General features: G+C 46.4%; 1 protein-coding gene across 1 annotated transcript in view; it reads right to left on the minus strand.

Annotated features, from left to right (window-relative positions):
* notch2 (notch receptor 2) overlaps nt 1-25469 on the minus strand; it is a 44209-nt gene that overhangs the window by 11723 nt on the left and 7017 nt on the right. Inside the window, exons 2-18 of the mRNA XM_031575231.2 lie at nt 23681-23762; nt 12219-12484; nt 11430-11783; nt 10728-10850; nt 10349-10582; nt 9089-9244; nt 8581-8766; nt 6600-6713; nt 6152-6265; nt 5646-5879; nt 4684-4794; nt 4322-4514; nt 2778-2923; nt 1851-1964; nt 1515-1634; nt 944-1096; nt 364-592 (exon numbers count right to left, since the gene is read on the minus strand). Coding sequence (XP_031431091.1) covers nt 364-592; nt 944-1096; nt 1515-1634; nt 1851-1964; nt 2778-2923; nt 4322-4514; nt 4684-4794; nt 5646-5879; nt 6152-6265; nt 6600-6713; nt 8581-8766; nt 9089-9244; nt 10349-10582; nt 10728-10850; nt 11430-11783; nt 12219-12484; nt 23681-23762 — 2929 coding nt within the window. The remainder of the gene's footprint in view (nt 1-363; nt 593-943; nt 1097-1514; nt 1635-1850; nt 1965-2777; nt 2924-4321; nt 4515-4683; nt 4795-5645; nt 5880-6151; nt 6266-6599; nt 6714-8580; nt 8767-9088; nt 9245-10348; nt 10583-10727; nt 10851-11429; nt 11784-12218; nt 12485-23680; nt 23763-25469) is intronic.

Consider the following 25469-nt stretch of genomic DNA (forward strand, 5'->3'; position numbering starts at 1 on the left):
AAAGAGAGAGAGAGAGAGAGAAAGGGAGAGAGAGAGAGAGAGAAAGGGAGACAAACGAGAGACATGGAGGGTGAGACAGGCAGTCGACTAGCGTAATAATTTACTCATCTCAATGTGACACTAGTGCACAGCCAGAAAATCCATGCACATATTTCTTAACTTTGTTCCTGTTTACTGTGACCTTAGAGTAAACAAAACGGGGCGGAAAAAGTGAAAATACACTCCTGAGAGTCTTGAGACAGACGCACAAGAGAGAGAAGAGACGATAACAGACACAAACAGAGGGCAACACAGAGAGAGAGAGAGAGAGAGAGAGAGAGAGAGAGAGAGAGAGAGCGAGAGAGAGTGAGTTTGATATTTTACCTCTCAGAGCACTGTGGGATGCTGTGCTCACAGTTCTGGCCGTGGAAGCCCATCTGGCACTCACACACGTAGCTATCGACGTGGTCCTTGCACTTGCCGCCATGACGACACGGGGAGCTGGAACACTCGTCCACCTCCTCCTCGCAACGGTCACCAATAAAACCGGACAGGCAATCGCATGAGTAGCGTCCCACTTTGTCAACGCAGGTGCCTCCATTCAGGCAGGGATCTGAGAGAGTCCAAAAGAAAGAGACAGACAGAGAGAGAGAGAAAAAGAGAGAGAGACAGACAGAGACAGAGAGAGAGAGAGAGAGTGAGAGAGAGAGAGAGAGAGAGAGAGAAAGAATGTGAGAATACGTATTCATGAAAAGAAATTCTGAGGAACAAAGTCATCAGTCACACATCTTAAGTTAGGCCAGTTGAAGCACGTGTGAACGAGACAAAGACGAAAGCCAGAAACACAGGCACACAGGGAATGAAAGAGAGGCGGGCTGATAAAGGTAGGTCATATGAGGAAGAGAGGTAATATAATGAAAGAGAGGAATGCATAAAGGAAGTGGCAGAAGGCAGCTGTACTCACTGGGACTGCAATCGTCAATGTTTTTCTGGCAGTTGAGGCCACCGTAGCCAGGCTGGCACTTGCACACGTAGTTGCCGGGAGTGTTCTGGCAGCGGCCGCGGTTCTGACATGGATTCTTACGGCACTCGTCCACATCCTCTGTGCACTGGGGACCTGCCAAGCACAACTCCAATGCATTAGAAAACACATCATCACAGAACACAATGTGGTGATGGTAGACAACTGATTTCATCTAAGTGCTGTTATTTTGTCTGGGTATGTATGTATGTGTCATGCATGCACAAACACACAGAGAGTCACATTGGCTGTTTGTCCAGAGCACACACACACACACTTGCATGTAAACTAGCTAACTAACACAACACACACACACACACACACACACACACACACACACACGTAAACTACCTGACTAATGCACGCGCGCGCGCACGCGCACACGCACACACACACACACACACACACACACACACACACACACACTTGCATGCAAACTAGCTAACACACACACACACACACAGACAAACACACAGATACACATGCTTGTATGCAAACTAGCTAACACACACACCTTGCCATTCTTTGGGACATCGGCAGGTGTAGGAGGTGTAGTCGAGGGAGGGCTGGCACTCTCCCCCTCTCTGGCAGGGCATCGACTCACAGGGAGCCAACTCTGTCTCACAGTGTTCACCTATGGGTTACAGACAGAGTTACAGAGTCAGGTGGACAAAAAAGAAAATCACAATGGAAAGACCACCAGGGTAATAAACCTGTATATGAAGTACTTCTACAACTAACAGTTAGGAATTTGCACATTCATCACCAAAAATCACAAAAGAAAGGTTAAGGGTCAGGTCATATGAGTCTCCCAGCTAAATACAACACGCGTCACTACAGCCTCCCTCACCTGTGTAGGGCAGTGGGCAGTCGCAGGTGTAGCCGTTGACAGAGTCCACGCAGTTGCCCTGGTTGAGGCAGGGACTGGATTCGCACTCGTCCACGTTGATCTGGCAGTTCATACCTGATGAAGGAATAGGACGGGTCACTCACTAACACTTTGACCCCACCGAGGGTGGTTATTTTTTGCCCTCTGAGTTATGGTCTAATGGAGTCAGACGTATGTGTGAATGCACATGTCTGGAAAAACAACAATGGTGACACGTGGGCTAACAGTGGGCTGGTACGGATTACAGCATCAATGGCAGCTTCACTGAGCTATAAAAAAGCCTGAAAGTAGGGCTCGAAGGCCAGGGGAATGGATCCTCTAAAACTACAAGTGCTGTGTGCAGGGTTCCCACCCATTAACAACATTTCAAAACTTTCCAAGGATCCTTAATGAAATTTCCATGACATTTCACAACATACAAGTACACAAAATTGGGTAATTTACTCCACTGGTTGGGCCTATGTATTGATTGAAAATTCAACAACCTTTTCCACTCCTTTTCAAATAGGCTAATTGGGCTATGGAAATTCAAGTGTAAACTCTTATCACACCGGAGAAATTCACACAATTCACTGCAGGACACAACATTATCCTTGGAGGAGTACAATTACATAATTAGACCTACATACAACAAAATCTAATTTTATGACTTTTCTAAAACTTTCAATGAATTTGTCAAAGTTCATGATTTTTGGACATTTTGATTTTCCTCAATCTTAGAGGAAAGCCCCAAGCGTTGTTAGTGTTTATTTTGAACGCGTTTCTAGCTCACAATTTCAGCAAGTCGTCACGAGGCTGAGAGCAGTCATTGTATAGTGCTGAAGTCACGTCTTGCCCCAGGAGGCTAAGGTCAAACATGTGCTCTCTGTCTAAGGGAAAGGCACACACCTGTGTAGCCAGGGTTGCATCTGCAGTTGTAGGTGTTTGGCCCGTCGGTGCAGATGGCTCCGTTCTGGCAGGGGTTAGACTGGCACTCGTCTTTGTCCTGTTCGCAGTGTTTCCCCATCCAGCCAGGTTTGCACTCGCATCTGTACCTGTGTAGGGTCAAGAGGTCACAAGGGGTCAAGAGCCTGTCAATCACAGGAATTAGCTAAGAGGATAAAGTAATGACTGTAGGGACATCCTAGGGACACAGGCATGTTTGTGTGTGTGTGTGTGTGTGTGTGTGTGTGTGTGTGTGTGTGTGTGTTACCCTTTCATGCATATTATGTACAGTATAACCCACAGGAGCTGTAGGTGACATTAGCATTTCTTTCAAATTTTCACAAGACTAATTGCTGCATAGTATATGCTGAGTATAATTGTCATCCAGGTCGGTCTCTAGAAGATTCCTGATTCAAAACAGATTAATACAAATTATGTATTTTCACAACAACTGTCAGACTTGAAGTGACAGTTTAGCTGTTACCAAATACACTCCATTTTCCAGGAATTGAAAGCCAGCCATCTCTACTAACCAGACTAGGAGACTGTCTGACGGGTCTTTTGTCACAGGGTGTGTTTACGTTTCTGCACTTAACAATGTAATCATTAAGATATGCTTGAGACCATTAAGATAACATTCATGAAGGGGCATAATCAAGACAGCTTTCATATGGGTGTGTAACAACTACAGACTGAGTGGAGAATTAACCATCTACAAGAACCAAAAAGAAGAATATATTACTATATATTGTATATTGCTATATTGTTGTATACTATAGAGGTTAGTGTTAGTGATTTTTTTTCCAATCAATCATCTTTGATCCTCTGATTCAATACTGATCTGCGAAATGTATGGATCAAACTTTTAGGCTACTATGCATTTTTTCTGGTTTTTAGTTACAGCCAATTTCATGCAATGTTCATTGACCCCATGTTACATTTAACATGTTGAGATTTGATGTTTGGCACATACTTTTGACTTGACCAATTTTTCTTTTCAGGAATCCTTTCTTAGCCAAATATTTGGCTAGTAATTTTTTGGAATTGAAAGAGACATGTTGTTTTTTTTTTGTTTTTTTTAAAACAACTACTCCCACGATGCCTCTAATAAAAAGAAAAGCCCTAGGTCTTTTCTTTAGTGGTTTTCTCAACTTGTTTTCAGTGATTCTTTTTTTTGCATTTGTACATTTGTGTTCCCTTTAGGGCTTTCTAATCATCTCTCCAAATATGGAAAGCTGCTATTTAATATTTCATATATAATTTCTATCAAATCGATATTTAATCGAAAGCGGATAATTAGCTTGTGAATCGTAATTTAATCAAATCAGGGCATCTGTGCCAGTACCCAGCCCTAATTTATGTATATTACTCTACTGTTGTAATTACTAGCTTTGGCAATATTGTGTAACAGTCATGCTAAAAAGCAACTTCTGAACTTGAATTTGAAGAAGAGGCAAAGTTAGTAGAGAGCGAACAGAGTAAAGACCCTGAAAGGTCAGCTCCTTTACCCGTCCTGTTGCTCCACACACTCTCCATGGACGCAGGGCTGCGGGGCGCAGTGGTCCGCCCCGGAGTGGCACAGGGGACCGTGGGTGCCAAGCGGGCAGAAGCACTGGAAGCCATTCACCTTGTCCTCGCATGTGCCCCCGCTGAGGCAAGGGTTGGAGCTGCACTCGTCAATGTTCACATCGCACTTCTTCCCTGTAACGTGTAGGTGAATAGCAGATCAAGGAATGCATAGCAGATCAAATTGTACATGCACAGAGAGAAAGAGAGGCAAAAGAAACAAGTCAGGGCTATAACTTCTCTCACTTGGTGAAATATAACACAATGGGTGTAAACCTCTGTGTCACCTAAGAGACTACTGTACCTGTGTAACCTGGATCACAGATACACGAGTATTCGTTAATTCCATCTTGACACTCTCCATACACACAGGGGTTACTGGCGCAGTCGTTGTAGTTGTTTTCACAGTTGTCACCTGAAACGAAGTGGAAGGGCCAAGTTAAGCACCAAATCTACTAGAATGAACAAGAACAAGAACAAACTGATCTGATAGTAATAAACTCAACAAAAATGTAAGTAATACTAATGATGATCATTCCTTTTAGTTTTAGTTTCACACATAGTTTCCTAGTGTCACAATCAGGACAGGAAGCTGCAGTTTAGTCTTTGCCCAGAAGAGGGAGTGCGGAGGACAGTGGGGCACAGACTGCGAGGCAGTGGTGGGAGTTGTAACTCATAGTTAGAAAGAGGATGCCCTGAACTGACTCCAATGTGTGTGTGTGTGTGTGTGTGGGTGCGTATTTGCATGTGTATGCATGAACCTGTGTGCTGTTCAACCAGGGCCAGGCAAACTAATCCACGGGTGGCAAGATCACACCGCAGAACTGCGGCTGTGGGATCCGCTTGGCAACTATCATAGAAGCCAGGCCACATGTGTGAGTGCCTACAAGCACACTGATCTTTAGGGCCATGTGTCTCTGTGGCAGAGGGTAGCTCTCACTGCATCTGTGCAAGGGCGTGTGTATAATGAATGTCTGAGAGGATTCATTCGCCCAATCTAGCAATGCTAACCGAGTTAGGCAAAACATACAGGATTATTTTTAGCAATCAATGCATCCAGTGTTCCGAATGAAGAACTCTTAACCCTAGAGTGACACATGTTGGAAGAGTCGCAAATGAAACATTCCAAACTTGTGTAGGCAATTAGCATTGCTGGCCATTATGAATGGAATATTTAATTGGCTGTTGCATCAATGAAACGGAGAGCTAGTAAAAACAAGACAGATGGCATGGGACAGCTGGGATGGGCAGAGTTGTTTGTCTCACCAGAGGTGCCTGTCGGGCAGACGCACTGGTACTGGTTGACCAAGTCGACACACCGGCCTCCATTCTGGCAGGGGCTGCTGTGGCACTCCTGGATTTGGACGTTGCATATGGCACCCGTGTAGCCCGGGTCACACTCGCACCTGTAGCTGGCGATGCCGTCTTTGCAGATGCCGTGGTGGCAGGGCTTGGGGTTGCAGTCGTCGATGTTTTCCGCGCACAAAGGCCCAGAGTATCCTACCAAAAGTTAATGCAGGCAAAGCCATTATGTTTCTGATCGTGTCCCTTTAAGTCACAGTCATACGACCAGCTATTTAGAACAACCAACCTTATATTGTAAAACACTACACATTATATTGCTACACTGCTATGCAGACTTGTATCTCAATGTTACAAGACATGACCATCCTTCAGTGGAGATCTCAAAGGACTCCAACCCTTGGTGAGTCTCTAAAATGGAGTTTACAGGGATTTGAAAAAAAAATAAAACCACGTCAGAATGCTCCTACCTTCGGCACATTCACAGTCGTAGCCGTTGGGCCGGTCCCAACACTTGGCACCATTGAGGCAGGGGGTGCTGGCACACTCGTCAATGTCAACCTGACACGTCTCACCGGTGAAGCCTGCAGGCGAAGGTTCGGTATTATTCTCAGATTACACACACCCACAGAACTCAGCCACAGGCTGCAGCAGAGGACAGAATCACACAGACACCCAGATACAACTCCTTAACCCCTGAGAACGAGCTGCAGCAGAGGGATGTGTCTGTGAGTCGTGTAAAACGCAACAGGTCAAGGGTCAAGGGAGTTCTATTGACATTAGATTGACGTGATGTTAACAGGAAGGGAGAAAGACAGTGGAACTCTGACTGTTGGCTGTTTAGTACACAGGTAACATCTGGGAACATCAGGGGACAGAGAGACAGAGAGAGAGGGATGAAGAGTTGATAGTGCAGACCTTGTGGACATTCACAGACAAAGCGGCTGACTTCGTCTTTGCACTTTCCGCTGTTCAGGCAAGGAGAGCTGTTGCACTCGTCGATGTCATATTCACAGTGTTCCCCCTCGAAGCCTGTCAAAGAAGAGAGAGACCGAGAGAGAGTGAGTGAGAGATAATCTGGTGGTTACACAAAGCAAGGCCTAGTGAGTAGGAGTGTCTAAATATGGATGTGTGAAAATGTGTTTGTATACGAGTATGTATGGGAGTATGTAAATGTGTGTTTACATGGAAATTAGTGTGTAGTTTTGTTTCCGTCTGACAGCATTCTTGCTAGTTAAAAAGCTAGTAGGTCGGGGAAGGTTTCAATTTACGGTATAGAGAAAATGGGGGGAAATCCCGCTGTCACGTATTTGTACTGCCTTGGACAGAATGAATCAATGAAGGCTTTCAAGATAGATTCAATGAGAATGACATCATCATTACAAAATCTTTCTTCAAGTTAAGGTTAAACAGGCCTGCTTGGACCTGTTTAGTATAAGGCATACGATTATGAGATTACTATTACATATGGCAACCTATTTGCTAATAGGGATCCATCCTTTAATGCCGTTTCTCACACCATCACATATTATGGTCATCAGAACACAAAAAGACATCCATCATGGCTACTTCAGAGGTCCATGTGTATGAGTAGGGATGGGAATCGATGAGATGGGAATCTTGTTAAGAACCGGTTCCCAGTGGACCGATTCCTTGGAATCGTTAGCCAAAATCCTTTTCGATTCTGCTATCAATACTTAAAAAAAAAAAAAATTAAATATTAATTTTTCGATTTTTTTTCCGATTCCGCTATAGATGCCTTAAAAATGATTAATTTGTAGATTTTTGATTTTTTTGATTCCGGTATCGATGTAAGTGCAGTTTAGGTATGTCATGCGCACGCAGCTTTGTTTTGTTTTAGACAGCAGTCAACATGGCGTCTAGGCAGAGGCGTTCAAAAGTGTGGTTATATTTCACGCAAAAAGACGACCACAGGGCCACTTGCAGTGCTTGCAAAACGTCTCTTTCGTCAAAGGGGGGGGAAAAATACCATTACTCCGAAACATTTGTCCATACTGCATGCAATAACTTTGCAGGAATGTCGCGTTTTTGAGCGCTATGGAGTGAAGATAACGTTAATGAATCTCAACCAAGCAACAGCATCGCGGCTAACGTTAGCGCTTTATCTGTTAATATTGAAGGTAAACTCTAACAGTCTATTGTGTTAGTGCCATTTGTTTCATTGTGTAAACCAGCTTTCACTTTTTGTTTATGTCAGTTTTATTTTTAGTTCAAGGTGAATACACAAAAAAAAAAACAGCACTGTAATTGGCATGTTCAAATATTATTTAGCACAGCGGTTCTCAAACTCTGGTATATCAAGGATACCTAAACTGCCACAAATTAGACCAGGGAGGGATCCCTATTTGATAAGACTATTTTCCAGGCTCCCCCATCTGATGAGATTTTTGAGTTTAGATGTTTTATTACAAAAATTGTATGAAACCCATTACCAAATCAGTCATACATTCTGTTACTTATGGTTGGAATTATAGTCAAAACAAATTTGTTGGGACCCCCTGGCACCCCATCAAGGAAAAGGTTCGCTAGGCTATGGGTCTCTGGACCTTACTTTGAGAGTTTGTTGACCTATTCTTAGGTTTGTTTTTGGTTATTTAAAACATGTAAATGTATACATACATACTGTATATGCTGTGCAACGACTATTCAGAGAATATTATATAAAAGAAAATGTATGTAAATAAACTCGTTTGTACTCTTTTTTTTTTTTCCTTGCCCAAAAATAATCGATAAGAGAATCGATAAGGAATTGAATCGATAAAAAAGAATCGTTATGGAAACGGAATCGCTAAAATCGTATCAATTCTCATCCCTATGTATGAGTACATGTGCATGCATTGGTTTGTGTGTGTGTGTGTGTGTGTGTGTGTGTGTGTACCTGGCATGCAGATGCAGGTGTATTTTCCAATCTGGTCCAGGCAGGTGGCATCATTCTTGCAGGGATTGGACAGGCACTCGTTGACGTCCTGCTCGCAGCGCGGCCCCATGTATCCCTGGAGGCAGTTACAGGTGAACGAGCCCTCTGTGTTCATACACAGGCCGTTGTGCTCGCAAGGGTTCGCACCTGGGGGGGAGGGGGACACAACACTGATCAAGTGATCTGGCTCAACTACACAAACAACCACCATGGCGGTCTGTTCCACCCTAACCAGCAAAGGCACAATGAAGATTCAGATGATGTATGAATACGCCATGTAGCTCATTCTTTAAACTGCAGCCATACAGTAGCTCTCAAAAGGACCAACCAACAGATGTGAATACTTCAGAGAAGAGTATATACAGTAAGAAGATGCCAAAAAGCCCTGCTTGATAAATATGCCCTTAATCAGAGCGCCTTGGCACTCTCAGCTTTTTGTTGTTGTTGTTGTTGATGTTGCAGCACTCACCGATGCTGCACTCATCGATGTCCTCGTAGCAGGTGCTGCCCCTGTATCCCGACTGGCAGTTGCAGTTGTACATGCCGTTGATGGGGTTGGTGTCACACTGCGAGCCCCCCCGACAGGGGTTGCTCATGCAGGCGTCGGCTATGTGGCACAGCAAGCCTGAGGAAACAGCATCGCATCACTGTTGGCGCCTGGCACACTCACAGGGTTCTCAGAGAGATTGAAGCCATTTTGAACACATCAGAACTTGTGCACAAACGCCACTGGCCACGGGCGGAGAGTATCGGTTCACATCAATCATAGTGGCACACTTAATAATAACATGGCAATTCACAGCATGAGAGAAAGAGAGAGAGCGAGAGCAAAACTGGCATAAGTCTAATGCAAAGACACTTTTATGGAAGTCGACTGGACGTTTGTAGTTTTTGGTGTGTTTCAATTCTTCCTGGTTCCAAAGAAAAAAAGAATGGGTTTTCGCAAAATCTGCGAAACAACGGTGTTACAAAACCTAGACAAATCATTTGGTGAGATACAATGTAGGTATCAATCGATCTTTTGTAATGAACTGTTGTCTCGCCCTGTAAAGAAAATATGTTGCTACCGATACGCTAATAAAGAGAAAGAAGGGACTAAATCGTGTCACTTGCCTCAGGCAACATGAGGGACTCTAGTGGTTTCTCTGCAGTTTCTCTTGAAATTTTACGTGACAGCTCAAGCGTCTAAAACATCCGACATACTAGAGCTATCAAATTCCTAGGTAATTGATGTGTTTACTCAAAGTGGCATTATGTAGTAATTGTACCTCAGGGTTAGGGTTAGGATAAGCAGTTTTACCTTAAAATAACAGCTTAAAAAAAATTGGAGCGCTACAATGACTTTTAATATGGAGAATCGCCTCCGTGCCATTGGTCCGTAGGCATATTACTGCGTTATGTAGGTTTGCCTGAAGCCGCCCGGTTTCTACTGTCTGCCGAACTAGTAAGTAGCTTATTTGCCGTCTTGCTTTGTCTTGTTTTGCACTTGCTTGATGTTTGACTGTGTTAAACTAGTTAGTCAACAACTGTCCTGTCATAGTGTCAAAGTAAGCACATTTCAACGGGTTTCGCTAGCATCTCGTTAGCGATTAGCAATTCTATTGTTTTCAGTCCGGTTGTCCTAACTAGCCACAAACAACTTGGACCTCAAAAAGGTGTCGGACGCGCTGTTTTCTATTTTTTCATAAAGCTCATGTTGGCAAATGAATTCATAGGGCCAGCAGTCTACCTGTCTTCCCGTAGGGGCACTGGCAGATGAAGGAGGCCACGCGGTCCACGCAGGTGGAGCCCTCGCTGCAGGCGGCCGTGGCGCAGTCGTCGATGTTCTCCGAGCAGTCCAGGCCGCTCCAGCCGTTCACGCACACGCAGTTGTAGCCGCCCGGCACGTTGTTGCACGTGCCGCCATTCTGGCAGGTATTGGGCTGCAGGTGGCACTCGTCCACGTCGTCCGTGCAGTACTGACCTGGAGCGAGGAGAAGGACGGGAGGGTGAGCACAGAGAGAACGACTGAACGAAAGAGAAAGTGAGAGCACAAGTCACACAGAAAGAGAGGTAGACAAAGAAAGAGAGATGAAGATGTACAGCTATACTGAGGTATATTCATTTACCTGTCCATTCAGGTGGACACTGGCAGTTGTAGGTGTTGACTCCATCCATACAGGTTCCGCCGTTCTGGCATTCGTGGGAGGGGCAGTCATCGATGTTGATCTCACAGTTTGTTCCATTGAATCCTTGTGACATAGCCAGACAATTGGTCAAAAAAATTAGGACATTTACAAAACAAAATGTAATACTCTGATACCTAGACGGACAGTCTGTGCACACAAACACACACACACACAGTGAGAAGCCTCCCACGACTCATTAGCTTTGCCCGAGGGTGTGTGTGTGTGTTCGTGCTTGTGCAGGCATGTCTGTGTGTTCCGCCCGCACAGCAAGCAGCTCACACAGAACAATGCCAACTGTTGCAACTCGAGTATTTTAATTAGAAACAGCAGACAGACAGGCAGGCAGGGAGGCGGATGAGGGCAGCAGGAGTGGAAGCTCCACACCTGTATATCTAACAATCGCTCTCTCTTTCTCTGTTTTTTTCTATTTCTATCCCTCATTTCTGCCACTCTCTGTTGTGGTTACAGCTGTCTGTATGGTTTGCTATTACATCCTTCCTGCAGATGGATCTAATTTTGTAAATCGTTCTCTCCTTTCTTGTCTCTCCCTATATCAATAGTTTCTGTATGTCACTGTACATTCCTCTCTATTTCCCCTCCAGACTTCTGCCCCAACTGTCAGGTTCTCTGACTCTCTCCTACCTGGTAGGCAGACGCATTGATAACTGATGTCTAAAAGTGAGCGGCAGGTTCCCCCGGCGAGGCACGGTGACGGTGAGCAGGGCTGGTAGGGGGTCTCGCAGTGGCGGCCGGTGAAGCCCTGTGGGCAGCTGCACTGGTAGGAGCCCAGCGTGTTGATGCACTGGCCTTTGTTAAGGCAGACCGGCGTCGAGGAGGCAGCGGCGGCGTGGCACTCGTCTGTGTCGTTCTGGCAGTGTGAGCCCTCCCAGCCGGGCAGGCACGTGCACGAGTACGCGCCGCTGGACTGGACCGCACAGGCGCCACCGTTGGCACACGGGTTGGAGACACAGCTGTCCACCTGCTCACAGTCATGGCCTGTGGGGCAGAGCGGGCGCAGCGGTCAGAAACATCAAATCAATCAATTAATGAATGAATGAACTGCTTAACATTTGCTTAACAACAATTGCTCGATTAATAAAGCTGACTGGCTTCAGTAATGGTAAATTCTAGTACATGGTACAACACAAATAGCGTTCTATAACAGTGAGCTTACACTACAGTTTTCTATTTGAGATATATATACACACTTCAGAAAAAACATTTTTTAAGTGATCTACATCTTCGAGGGGAAAATCTTCTTCATAATCATGAAAGTAATCAGTAAGTTTATTACAAAAATCTACTTTTTACTATGAACACCAATAAATCTCCTGCAAGAGGAAGAAACAGCTGATGAAGGCTAGGAGGACTGTGATCAGTTCCTGCGTGCTCATGAGAAGCCACAGGCGGTAGCAGCGTGGTGAGTCTGACCTGTCCAGCCGTGGGCACATTGGCACTTGTACTTGTCCAGTGCCAGCAGACTGCAGGTGCCCTGGTTCTTGCAAGGGTTCTTGGGGTAGCAGGTGGTGTTCTGGGGCGTCTGGCAGAACTGCCCGGCGAAGCCCAGCGGGCACGAGCATGTGGGGCTCCCGGGCACGCCGTGCACGCTAACGGTGCAGTTACCGCCATTCTTGCAGAAGCCAGGGTGGCATGGGTCCTTGTGCTGGCAGTACTCACCCAAGTAGCCAGGGTTACACCTGCACAAACAAAGAGAAGAGATGGCAGGGTGCCATCATACATACATTAGATCCGTAGTTCCACACATACACACATACTTAATACGCACTACACAGACACACGCGTAAACTTCAACAAAACACGCTGCACCACAGCAGGAAGAGATGTACAATTATGTAAGAAAGCACACCCCAAAACATAAGCCCTCCTTACAAATAAGCTACATAAAAGCCAACCGGATACCATAACAAACACATTCCAAAACTGCAGGAGATGAAACAATCTCATTAGAGCCCACAACACTCTACTGATTTTTTTCTCCCACCTCCTACGACTTGCTGTGTGACACACATTAGCAACCACACCACACCACACCACACACAACCACAGCACACACTGGCAAACCTATCCCCACAGAACACCAAAACATGCTTGTGTTTGGCTGAACAGAAAGAGGGAAAGAGGTGGACATGGTTGCATGAGACGTTAAGTGAAAGGATAAAAGTTCACCAATAAGCCAGCCGTCGTGGCAAGAAGCAGAACTCGTGTTGAAACTAACACACTCAACGTGTGGCCCTGGCCGCCACAGAAGCACACTGATGGAGAGGCAGTGGCCAATTCCTCTTTTGCTTTCCATGATAGCATCAGAAAGGGTAACATAAATAAGTTCAAAGTCATGCTCACCAGAGGAGCAAAAACAGAACAAAACCACCAGTATGGTATCTGTGTGTGTGTGTGTGTGTGTGTGTGTGTGCCTGTGTGTGTGTGTGCATCTGTTTGTGTGTGTGTGTGTGTGTGTATCTGTTTGTGTGTGTGTGTGTGTGTGTGTGTGTGTGCCTGTGTATGTGTGTGTGCATCTGTTTGTGTGTTTGTGTGTGTGTGTGTGTGTGTGGGTGTGTGTGTGCATATCCATGCGTGAGGGACACCAAGAGGGTGCATGTGTGTTTCACAAGACTGATTGGGTATGACTCCACATTGCAGTCTTAAATCAGCAGCCCCCTTCAGCAACCTCATGGCATGACACGTTCCACCCAGAGGAAATCACCGAACAATAAAGCAACTCTTTTAAAAATAAGTAAAACCAATGACAATGACGACACAAAGAGGAAATTACAGCATTACTTAACAAGAAGTTAGGAATATTTTTATATTTCAAATGGTTATCTCAAAACTGCTTTCTTTCTCTGAGCCCTGGCTCTTTACTGCACTGGAGCAATGAGATGACTGGAAAGCTGAAGAAATGATATAAACCCATTTCCTGCCGGGCTGCTGTTAGAAAAGATTGCTATTGCTGGCAAAGGAAAGGAGGAAAAATCTTAAAACTCTGTCTATGTTAGTACACTGGGTTGTCTATGAGTGGTGTGTATGTGGTCTCAAGTGTTACTCTGTGAATAGAGTGAGCCAGTGTGCATTAGGGGTGGGGGGAAAAAAAATCGATTTTTCGATTTCTCTCGATTCTCTCTAGAACGATTCTGTCTCGATTCAGAAAAGTTCATAATCGATTTTTTAATAATAAAAAAAAAAAATTAAAATTTTAAAATAAAATTTATTTATTTTTTTTTTTTTTTTTACACATTCATTTTGTGTTGAAATGCAAGCTGCATCGATTATTGCATTGTTCATTGAAAGTCATAATTGTGACAAGGGAAAGCTTTTTCTCTAATAAAAAATAGAGAAGGTAATTCATCTGTTGATTTTCTTTAATTATCAAACACAAAGTAGGAAGTGATTTGAGACTCTGAGTAGCAAACTCAGATGTTTTAAAAATCAACATGCATCGATAATCGTTTTATCGGTTTAGAATTGATTATCGATAATCGGTTTAGAATCGATAATCGGTGTAGAATCGATACTCGGTTTAGAATCGAATCGTTGACCACTGAATCGGAATCGAATCGAATCGTGAGGTGCCAAGAGATTCCCACCCCTAGTGTGCATGTAGGAGAACAGTCTCTTCACGTTCTATGAGCATTTGTGTTTGTGAGAGTGTGTGTGTGTGTGTGTGTGTGTGTGTGTGTGTGTATGGGTGAGTGTTTGTGAGTATGTGCGTGTTTAAGTGTGTTTGTGTTTATTTGACTCATTGTGTGAATATGTTTGTGTGTGTGTGTGTGTATTTATGTGAATGTGTGCGTGTTTATGTGAATGTGTGCGAGTGTGTATTTATGTTAGTGTGTGTGTTCATTTGAGAGTGTGCGTGTTTTCGTGAGTGTGAGTGGTTGTGTGTGTGTGTGTGTTTCTGTGAGTGAGTGTGTGTGAGTGGTTGTGTGTGTGTGTGTTTCTGTGAGTGTGTGTGAGTGGTTGTGTGTGTGTGTTTCTGTGAGTGTGAGAGTGTGTGAGTTGTTGTGTGTGTGTGTGTGTGTGTGTGTTTCTGTGTGTGTGTGAGTGTGTGTGTGTGTGAGTGTGTGTTTCTGTGAGTGGTTGTGTGTGTGTGTGTGTGTGTGTGTGTGTGTTTCTGTGAGTGGTTGTGTGTGTGTGTGTGTGTGTGTGTGTGTGTGTGTGTTTCTGTGAGTGTGAGTGTGTGTGAGTGGTTGTGTGTGTTTCTGTGCGTGTGAGTGGTTGTGTGTGTGTGTGTTTCTGTGAGTGTGAGTGTGTGTGAGTGGTTGTGTGTGTTTCTGTGCGTGTGAGTGGTTGTGTGTGTGTGTGTTTCTGTGCGTGTGTGTGTGTGTGTTTCTGTGAGTGTGTGTCTGGCAGCATGCCGGCCCCCCGTCTGGGGAGGTGCTGTGACACTGCTGGCGTCTGCCACGCAGGTGCAGCTCCGCACAGCGCTCTCCCTGAGGAGGCTCGGGTGACCCGCCAGGACGGCACAAAAGGAGCCCCAGACATTGTGAGAGCAAGGGTGCGCGTGCGTGTCTGTGTGCCTCCCAGTGCTCTGTGTGTGTGTGTGTGTGTGTGTGTGTGTGTGTGTGTGTGTGTGTGCCTCCCAGTGCTCTATGTGTGTGTTTGCCTCAGTGTGTGCCCTTTAACTTCTTTGTGCACATACACCAAACGAACACTAGAACACACTTACATGTCCATATACAAACACATTCCTTTCAGCACTGCATGTGTTTTTTGTATATATTTTTGTTTTGTATATGAGTGTTTCCTTGAATTGCTGTTCTGTGTGTGTGCGAGTGTGTATTTATGTGTGTGTGTGTGCGTGTGTGTGTGTGTTTGTGTGTGTGTGTGTGTGTGCGTGTACAGTATGTGTACAGTGTGTTCCTTTGTGTCTATATGAATGTTTGTACTGAAAGCGTGCATGTTTGTCTTGGTCCGTGTGTGTGAGAGTGTGTTTTTGTGGGTGGGTGTGTGCATGCATGTGTGTGTATTACATGTGCCTTTTTGGTCTTCTGTGGGTGTGTTGGTGTGAGTACTGTAGTTCCCAAAATCATGCGTCTCCAGTCTCTATCTGCCTCGTAGCTGTGTGGATCTCCTTTCACTATCCAAACATGGACGCTGTGCTGTGCTGTGCTGTGCTGTGCTGTGCTGTGCTGTGCTGTGCTGTGCGTGTAGAGCAACCAGGGCTGAGGTTGCACTGATTAAAGCAACTCCACGGCTGCTCGCTGCAGCTTCACACATTAAAACGAGATTTATTCCTCCACTCCACCCAAACGCAGCTTGAAGGCATTAGCACACTCAAGCAAAAAAAAAGAAAAAGCATAGCATGGGAAGTTGAAAGCGCTTGTGAAATCAGAGCGTGCTCTAGGCCAAAAGAGACCCGATCGGCAAGCTCCTAGTCCTGAGCTTTCCTTGCGGATTTGAATTCACTCAAAATAACACCCCACCACCCCCACCCGAGCAAAAACCCCAGAGCAGAAGCTGACGTAAAGCGCACCGTTCCCACAACACGTCAGGGCTCGCCCACACAGATGCATCGGAGTCACAGAGGCTCAAAAAGTTGTGACAGAGAATCTTGTCACTGACGAGAATGAAGGGATTCTAACCTCTGTGCGTGCGTGAGTGCACGTGTGTGTGTGTGTGTGTGTGTGTGTGTGTGTGTGTGTGTGTGTATGTGCTGTGCTGTGTTGTGCATGTGAGTCAGTGTGACTGTGAATGAATGAGATTGAACGTTTGTATGTGTATATAAATGCATGTGAGTACATCCAATTGCATTTGTGTGAAGGTTGACGCGTGAGTGCGCTTGCGTCTCATGTCGTCCCGTCTCCCGACTCCCACCCCCACCCTGAGGTGTCAGGTTACACCCCCTTGGCTCCAGCACATCTCGCAGCCCCTTGGGTTGTGAGATCACAGAATCACGGGCACCCCAGGAACAACAAACACCTCCCTGCTACCCTCCGCTCTCACGGCTCCATCTAAGCCCCAGCTTTACACACACATGCATACACACACACACACACACACACACACTCACTCACACACACACACACACACACACACGCATGCACCCACACACACACTCATTTTCAAGTGGGCCCGCTCAATATTGGCTTTTGCATTAGCGTAATTTACACAATGATAAGAAAGCTGAGAGCCGGTAGCTGCTGAATGACAGGAATGTGTGAGAGAATGCCCACCTCAGAACACTTCAAAACTAGCAGAAGGAAATTAAACTGCTGCCTACTGAACTGAATGGAGGTGAGGGAGTGGAGTGGAGTGTTGTGGAGTCGGTCCCCCCACTACTGCTGGACTTGGGCCTTTATGTAACTCAGTTTTGCTATTTAAGCTCAACAATAAGACCAAGTTCCAGTTTGTGGAATGGGTCACACGCTGAGAGCGCAGTGTCTGTGTGTGTGTGTGCCTTTTTCACAAATCACATAGGCACAAACTAGACAAACACACATCCAAGGTGCTGTTCTCACAAACAGAAAGAGAGGGGGAGGAAGAAAATATGTGTGCACGTGTGTGTGTGTGTGTGTGTGTGTGTGTGTGTGTGTGTGTGTGTGTGTACACACAGACTGTTAGGCACAGTTAACTCCACTCGACTCTTAACCACAGCACAACCACGAGCAGAAACTCATCTATAGAATTCTTTGTTATCCACCACATGGATTTCCCCCTTCTTTTCCTATGCGTTTTCTCCCTTTCCTTCTTCCTTCTTTCTCTTGCTTCCCCTCTCTCGCTCTTTACACTTCTCTCTCTCTCTCTCTCCCCTGTAGCTCTCTATACCCCACCACCCCTCTCTCCCTCTCTCTCTCTCTCTCTCTCTCTTTCTCCCTCCCTGTCTCTCTCATTCCCTCTCTCTCGCTCTTTACACTTCTCTCTCTCTCCCCTGTAGCTCTCTATACCCCACCACCCCTCTCTCTCTCTCTCTCTCTCTCTCTTTCTCCCTCCCTGTCTCTCTCATTCCCTCTCTCTTTTCCGTATCTCCCTACATCCTGACATCTCTCTCTCTCTCTCTCTCTCTCTCTCTCTCGCTCTCTCTCTCTTTCTCTCTTTCTCCCTCTCTCTGGGTGTCAGGTTTCTACAGCTGGTTCCCATTAGCTCCCCCCTCCCCTGCCCTCCTTCTCTGGGCCGCCGCAGTGCAGCTCTACCTCAGGCCCTCCCCTCCCCTCCCCTGCCTGACCTCTCCCTGTCCTGTCCACAGGGGCCCTCCTTCACTTTTATTATTACTGGACGCTCCGTCAAGCACAGGAGGTCCTGCCCCCACCCACAGACACACAAACACACACACACTCCCCCACATTACATTACACAGTCACTTACACACCCCCTCAACTCACACACACTGACTCACTGACTCACTGACACACACACACACACACACACACACCCACTCACTCACTCACTCACTCACTCACTCACTCACTCACTCACTCACTCACTCACTCACTCACTCACTCACACCAGCATGCATGCAAATGCCAGGCCAGGGCTGCGATTTGTATTACTCTACTCTGCTGGTGTGGAGGGCCTGGGTTGGAGTGTGTTGTTGAGGGGAGTGCATAAAAATCCCCTTCACTTTTGGCACAGTTCTCCAGCCGACTCGCCCTGTGAGTGTCTGAGTGGAAGAGCGGAGAGGAGAGGAGGGGAGGGGAGAGGAGAGGAGAGGAGTGGAGAGGAGAGAAAGAGGAGAGAGGAATGAGGGGAGAGGAGAGAGAGGGGAAAGGAGTGGAGCGCTGTGTTGCAGCTCAACCCAGTGGGTTGGGTTTTATTGACTCTCTCTCAGCTCCAGGCTCTAACCCACCCCACCCCTAAATCTCTCTAGTTTTCCTCTTTTTCTCACACAGACACACAGCAGCTCTCTCTCCCTCTCTGCTTGCCCTGACAGAGACCACTGAGAAGATTAGAAGCCACGTCTCTCTCTCTCTCTCTCTCTCTCTCTCTCTCTCTCTTTCATTCACTCCCTTTCTATCTTTCTCGCTCTCTCCGCTGTTTGACCACTCCCTCCGTCTCCATCTCTGTCACTACCCTCTGTTTTTCGTTCCAAAACGCACATGAAATGGCAGGCATTATTTTTAGATGATAGTCACTGCCTCCCTTCCTCTCTCACTCACTCACTCACTCACTCTCTCTTTCTTTTCCTTATTCCTCCCATCTTTCTCCAGCTTCAGCGAATTTTCCCGCTTCAGAAGAAAGAGACCACAAAAACAACACACATGACAGAGAGAGGATGAAGGGGTGGGGTGGGGGCGGGGGAGGGCGCAGAAAAAGGAAAGAAATTAATAGCTAAGGAGAGGGAGGAGGAGGGGTGAATTACTGAGAAAGGGATGTCTGGAAGCACTGACTGAAGGAAGGAGTGGGAGAGCAGCAACAAGGAGGAGGAGGAAGAGGAGGAGGGAGGAGTGTGCCACTGCTCGTCATGTCCCGCTGCGGTCAGGAGGCGCAGAAGAGCAGAATACATGGTTATCCACCTGATCTCAGTCTGCCAAAAGGGAAGCACTCTGTGTATGTGTGTGTGTGTGTGTGTGTGTGTGTGTGTGTGTGTGTGTGTGTGTGTGTGTGTGTGTCTCTGCCCACAATGACCTCTCCCAGTCCTACTCTGACAGTGGTGTGGTGTCTGAGCGCTCCTTTATTGTAGAGACTCTAGACTCTAGTGGAATTGTTGCTTGTGATGCAGCGCGTGGTGGAGGGAGACACTGGGCCGATTATGGAGCCTGTTTCCGCTTATCGCTCGGCTCATTATCACCACGGCTCTCTGTCACAGAGCACCACTTGTCGGTGGGGTGTCCCGCGGGTTTAGAAGCTGGTCGCCACATTCCCCACCGCTCCGCGACGCCTCCCCGTATAAGGGTCTGTGTGGTGAGGGTGTGTGTGTGTGTCTGTGTGTGTGTGTGTGGGAGTGTGTGTGTGGGAGTGTGCGTGTGCCTGTGTCACTGTTCAGATCTCCCTTCAAAGAGACAGCTCCCCTTGATCGTGCTGACAATCCCCTATCTGCCTAGTAGCATTGGAAATCATAAATGGTGCTCGTCTCCTCTTTCATTCAGCAGCCGCATGTGCAGACACAGACACAGACACAGACACAGACATACGTACACAGACACATACACAAACACACGCACATAAAGCCAGCCCTTAACTCTCCTTCACATCTCCAATCCCAGGCCCAGCAGCCCTATCTCTCGTCCCCCACACACCTGCTGTGAGCGCTTCAGTGTGGCCCCTGCCTCTACAGCAGGCTTTCTGATCCCAGCGCTCAAGGTGCCCCACACGCCTTATCAGTCAGCTTCCACATTATCAGCGCACCTCACTTGCCTCTGTGGGGGTGTGTGTGTGTGTGTGTGTGTGTGTGTGTGTGTGTGTGTGGACTTTGTGGACTCTGCCACTAAAGTAAATCACAGCCTATGCCCTCTCACACACACACACACACACACACACACTTTCACACACTTTCACACAGCTGTGCTGTTGACTTAAGCTGCAGATGGAGAGGCAGACTGACTGGGCCGTGGCACACAGCGTGCTCCACGAACGATCTGCAGACCGACTGGTTTTCAGAGAAAAAGTGTGACTTGTGTGACCTGCACTCCTCCAATCCTTTTCTCCCTCCCTTTCACTTACTTACTTACTCACTCACTTTCTCTCTCTCTCTCTCTCTCTTCCTCCGTCCCTCCCTTTCACGTACTCACTCACTCACTCTCTCTCTCTCTCCCTCCGTCCCTACCTCCCTCCCTCATACCCTTCTGGTGGACTTTCTGGTTTGCAATCTTTCAGTCAGAACATCAGGGTGAGTTTTGGGTGTGAAGCCAAGGCCTTCCTGCCTCAAGGCCCCCAGACAAACAGAGTGTGAGAACATACAAGGAGAAATGTAAGGACGAGGGGAAAAAAAACAAAAAAACAGGTGAAGACAACAAGAGATGTCGAGGAAAAGCTACTGAGAGAGAGAGAGAGAGAGAGAGATTGATAGATAGAAAGATATCAAGAGAAAGGGAGAGAGAAAGAAGGGGGGGGGGGGCTAAATAAGAGAAAATGTAAAGGGAGGGGATTAAGAGGCCAGGTGAGTGCTGTCCTGGGGCATCTCACAGGCAGTCACAACAGCACTGGGAGGGGGGAGGGGCTGGTGGGAGTGTGTGTGAGTGGCAGTGATGAGAGAGAGGCAGTGACAGAGTAATTTCTGTCCTTTCTCCTCACCTGCCCCCTCCTCATCAATTTCACCCCCACTCTCTCCCTCCCTCCCTCTCTCCCTCCCTCCCTCCCTCTCTCCCTCCCTCCCTCACTCTATCAGTTTCAGGAGAGTGCCTTCTCTCTCTCTCTCGCTCACTCTCTCTCAAATCAAATCAAACCACCCCTACTCCCCTATCTCCCCACTCTTTCCTCCTCTCTCTATCTCTCTCTCTCTCCCTCTCCCTCTCTACCTCCCTCTCTCTCTGCCTCTCTCCCCACTCTTTACTCCTCTCTCTCACTTTCCCTCTCTCTCCCCCTCCCTCCCCTCTCTTTCGCCCCCTCTCTCTCTCCCTCCCTCCTTCTCTCCCTCCCTCCTTCCCTCCCTCTCTCTCTCTTTCCCTCCCTCTCTCTCTCTGCCACTCTCTCCCTCTCTCTCTTTCTATCTGTTTTAGCAGTGTACCTTCTCAAGTTACGACTCCTCCGCTGCTAAAAGACATCCTCCTTTCTTTACCCCCTCTCTTCTTCCCCTTACCCTAGGGCAAATTCTACCTGTCAGATCAAACAAACACACACACACACACACACACACACACACACACACACACACACACACACACACACACACACACACACACACACACACACACACACTGTCTTTTTCTTCCGGAGAGAGAGAACAAGAGAGAGAGAGACAGAGAAGGAGAGATATCAAATATGTGTATAAGAGTAGGGAATAAAGAAAGAGAGTTTGTTTGTCTAATACAGATAGAGAGAGAGAGAGAGGGAGAGAGCGAGAGAGGGAGGGAGGGGAGGAGAGGAGGGAGGCTGGGCAGGAGTAAGAGAACACAGAATTAATAAGTTTGCACGGCTGCAGCCTCTGTGCAAGACAAAGAGATCTTGTTCATCTGAGGGGGAAAAAATGGGTTCCTGTCTGAGAGGCACTAAGCTCAGGTATTAACCCTCCACATCTCTGCACCACAGCAGGAAGAGCTACAACTATGAATAGAGGAGTGAAACCAAAATTAACATTTCATTCCAACTAATGGTAACATGCTGATAGATGATGTTGTTGTTTTGCCTTCTGTAACTGGTTCTTCACATATCACATGGCCATCTTAAGGTGAACAGTATGGCAGACTTGAACATGGAATTGGCTCCTGCTCCTGTTCTGGAACTCATTTAACCTGTTCAAAGTGTAGTTATGCTGTAGGGTGTGTGTGTGATGTGCACATTCAGCACATGTGCGACACACACACACGCACACACACCCAGGTGACACATACGGTTTCTCACACCCTGGCTGGAGGCTTGCTGTTCCACCGGTCTATCTGCTTAAAAACACACCCATCTTAGCCAACCACTGGCATACATGAACACATATTCTGTGTGTCCATGAAACCTGCAGACAATAGGAAAAAATAACCACAAAAAAAATGTCCTCCTATTCAGAAAGTCTTACTAATTCTGCCAGAGTTGCCCTGGGTTGGGGAAACTTCCACTATGAGTTTACAACCACACACACACACCCACCCACAGACCCACACACACACACACACACAAGCTGGCAGCCATTTTCAGCCCTGAACTCTCCAGGACTTCAGCAGCCTCAGACAGTGTGTCAGCAACACACTGGCTGCCTTTATTAACTAGCTGAGCTTTTGTGAGGGAAGAGTGTGTCTCTCTCTCTTTGTTTGTGTGTGTGTGTGTGTGTGTGTGTGTGTGTGTGTGTGTGTGTGTGTGTGTGTGTGTGTGTGTGTATGGCTGAGGGGAGTAGGGGGGCCCATAATTACACTCGGAAAGCGTGCTGTTTGTGTTTCACCACTTGCCTTCAATATGATGAAACTAATAAACACATAATGAGATTTCCTCACAATGACTCTTTTCTATGGTAGCAGAGTGGGGGAAGGGGAGGCTGAGTTGGGTCTAGTGTGGTATGGGGGTATTGCAGTCTGCTGCTACAGCTCAGACTCAAAGGTCACTTAGCACACCTCTCTCTTCCAGGGCAACAACTACTAGGCCCCAGAGAATCAATGCTACGAATCCTCAATCCTCAATGTCTCCAATGTCACGAATCCTAAAAAAAAAAAAACTCAGACCCCATGCTCAGAAATCCCTCCACTCGAAGGTCAAACCAATGAGGAAGCCAGTTGCTGAAAGACGCCACTGCCCTGGTGAGATGCGCTTGACTGGCAGAGCTGCTGATCAGCTTCCGAGATGCCAATGCTGGGAAAGAGCTGAGCGACTGTTTCACAACCCATTAAATGCAACGTGATAGGTTCAGCGGCAGGCCATTCATTTTGGTGATATGTTCTGGAGAGTTGTCGGAGCACTTTTAAGTTACGGCATAATTACAACCCAGGACATGTTACCCCCGAAAAAAGCACAGGCGTAGATCATGGCTAACCAAAATAGCACCGCGCACAGACGAATGATTACACACCATATCTGACAGCAGAGGATAGCCTTGCTGTGCCAAAGATTGATACCGGTCAACCCCCCTAGTCTGAATTTGATTCCGACAACAAGAATAAAAATAATAACTATGCTTATGTACTCAAACAAACGCTACGTTCAGCGTGTGTCAATCTCCATTTAACTTAATGCAGTGTCAAAGCCTAATGTTATCCTTGGGCAACACAACATCCAACACAGGTAACATAACCAGAGTTAGGACTTGTGATTTAAGCCACGCTTCATGGTTGTCAGAGACAGGTAGGTCTTGGGGTCTTCCTTACCTGCAGTATCCGGTGGCGTTGCTGAACCTGTGGCAGGTGGCGTTGTTCACACATGGCTTGGTGGAATCCACACACTGCAGCGCTGCAGCACAAAACAACACAAACATCATTAATCAGACTCACAAAGTCAACGCTAACAAAACAACACAAACATCATTAATCAGACTCACAAAGTCAACGCTAACAAAACACATACTTGGAACTACCACTTTTTTTATAAACTCGGGACGTGGTGAGACAACAGACACGCTCACACACGCACACACACAGACACTCACACACAAAGACACTCACACACACATAGACACACTCACACACATAGACCCACACACACAGAGCGAAGTTGTGGCTCTCATTTCTCTTTCTTTAAAAATTGCAATTTCGCAAAAAAAAAATGTAAAGAACCAAATCACAAAAAAAGTCTGAGGAAAAAAACCTTAAAACCACATACTACACAGACAAAACTCAAGCAAAAGCAGAACAGAAATGTAAACCAATAGAATGCAGACACTGAGCCACACAGACAGACAGACAGACAGACAGACAGACAGACAGACAGACAGACAGACAGACAGACAGAAAGTGACTGCAAAGGAAGCCAGACAGATATGTCAGACACCCAGAGACAGCCCAGGCTACAGGACCACAACGCACCGCAATGCCATTGCTATTTCAGCTGCTTTCATTTACTGTTTGGTTAACACATAACCCAACACGGGTGGTGAAGATATTGTTCTGGTAACGACTGATCTGACATAACAGGAAAGCATATCAATGTGAGGACGATGTCAGGAAAGTATCAGCACAGATGCAAAATTGTGCAAAAGTAACTGAGAGTAGTGTTTACAAATCACATTTAAACATTCATTAAATATGAATTACATCAGTTAAAAGATGGAATATAAGGATCAACAAGAGGGCATAAGATGGCATAACAGATGGCCAACACAGAAATGTTAGATAAGAGCTGTTCTCTTCTCAGCCACATCCTTTAAGAAACAGAACCGGTCTCTTTCACTAGAGAAAAAAAAAAGAACGTTCTGAACCCCCCTGCACATACATTTAAAAACGAACACTACTCCTGGAAAACAGATGATTGTTTGATTGGGTAAAGAGCTAAGGCCTGGGGAACAGGCCTTCCACTGCGAGGCCTGAGGACAAGTCAGATGACTTCACAGCAACGGCAACACACACTCACAGGAAGTGCACTCAGCACTAATAGTAGTGCTCTTCCTGTGTGCTGACCGTGACATGCATATGCCAGAGAGGTAGGCAGGAAATACCCTGACAAATGCACTAGATTAGACACACCGGGGTTGGGTTTGGGGTTGTTAAAGACTAAAGTTAAGTCTGCAGCATCAGTTGTGTTCTGACTAAGGACAGATGAGTACTTCTTGATTCATATGTTTTCACAGAAGTGAAAATCAAAAGGCTTTAGACCCAATGTCAGCCATCTATGTGAGTACAAGGCCTCTCCTTTACACACCATGCTGGCTTACTCTGCCAAATCGAACACTCTCGCCATTGACCATAACGCCCATTAATATGCACCATGGATATCTGGCATTCCAGACTTCAGCATAGATAATGGACACGTTGTAATGATTTCCAGTTCATAAAAAGCTCAATTGTGGTCTAAGAAACCTCGGTAGCATGACACTGAATCATAAGGGCTTACCTCATCTCTTACTAGACATGCAAATCATTTCAACATTTCACTGTGAATTTTTGATACGTGACTTCATACGTGACTACAATCACAAAGTTGTTTTAAAAGTAAGTGTTGTGT

This window comes from Clupea harengus, chromosome 10 (assembly GCF_900700415.2).
Source record: "Clupea harengus chromosome 10, Ch_v2.0.2, whole genome shotgun sequence".
Taxonomy (NCBI): Eukaryota; Metazoa; Chordata; class Actinopteri; order Clupeiformes; family Clupeidae; genus Clupea; species Clupea harengus.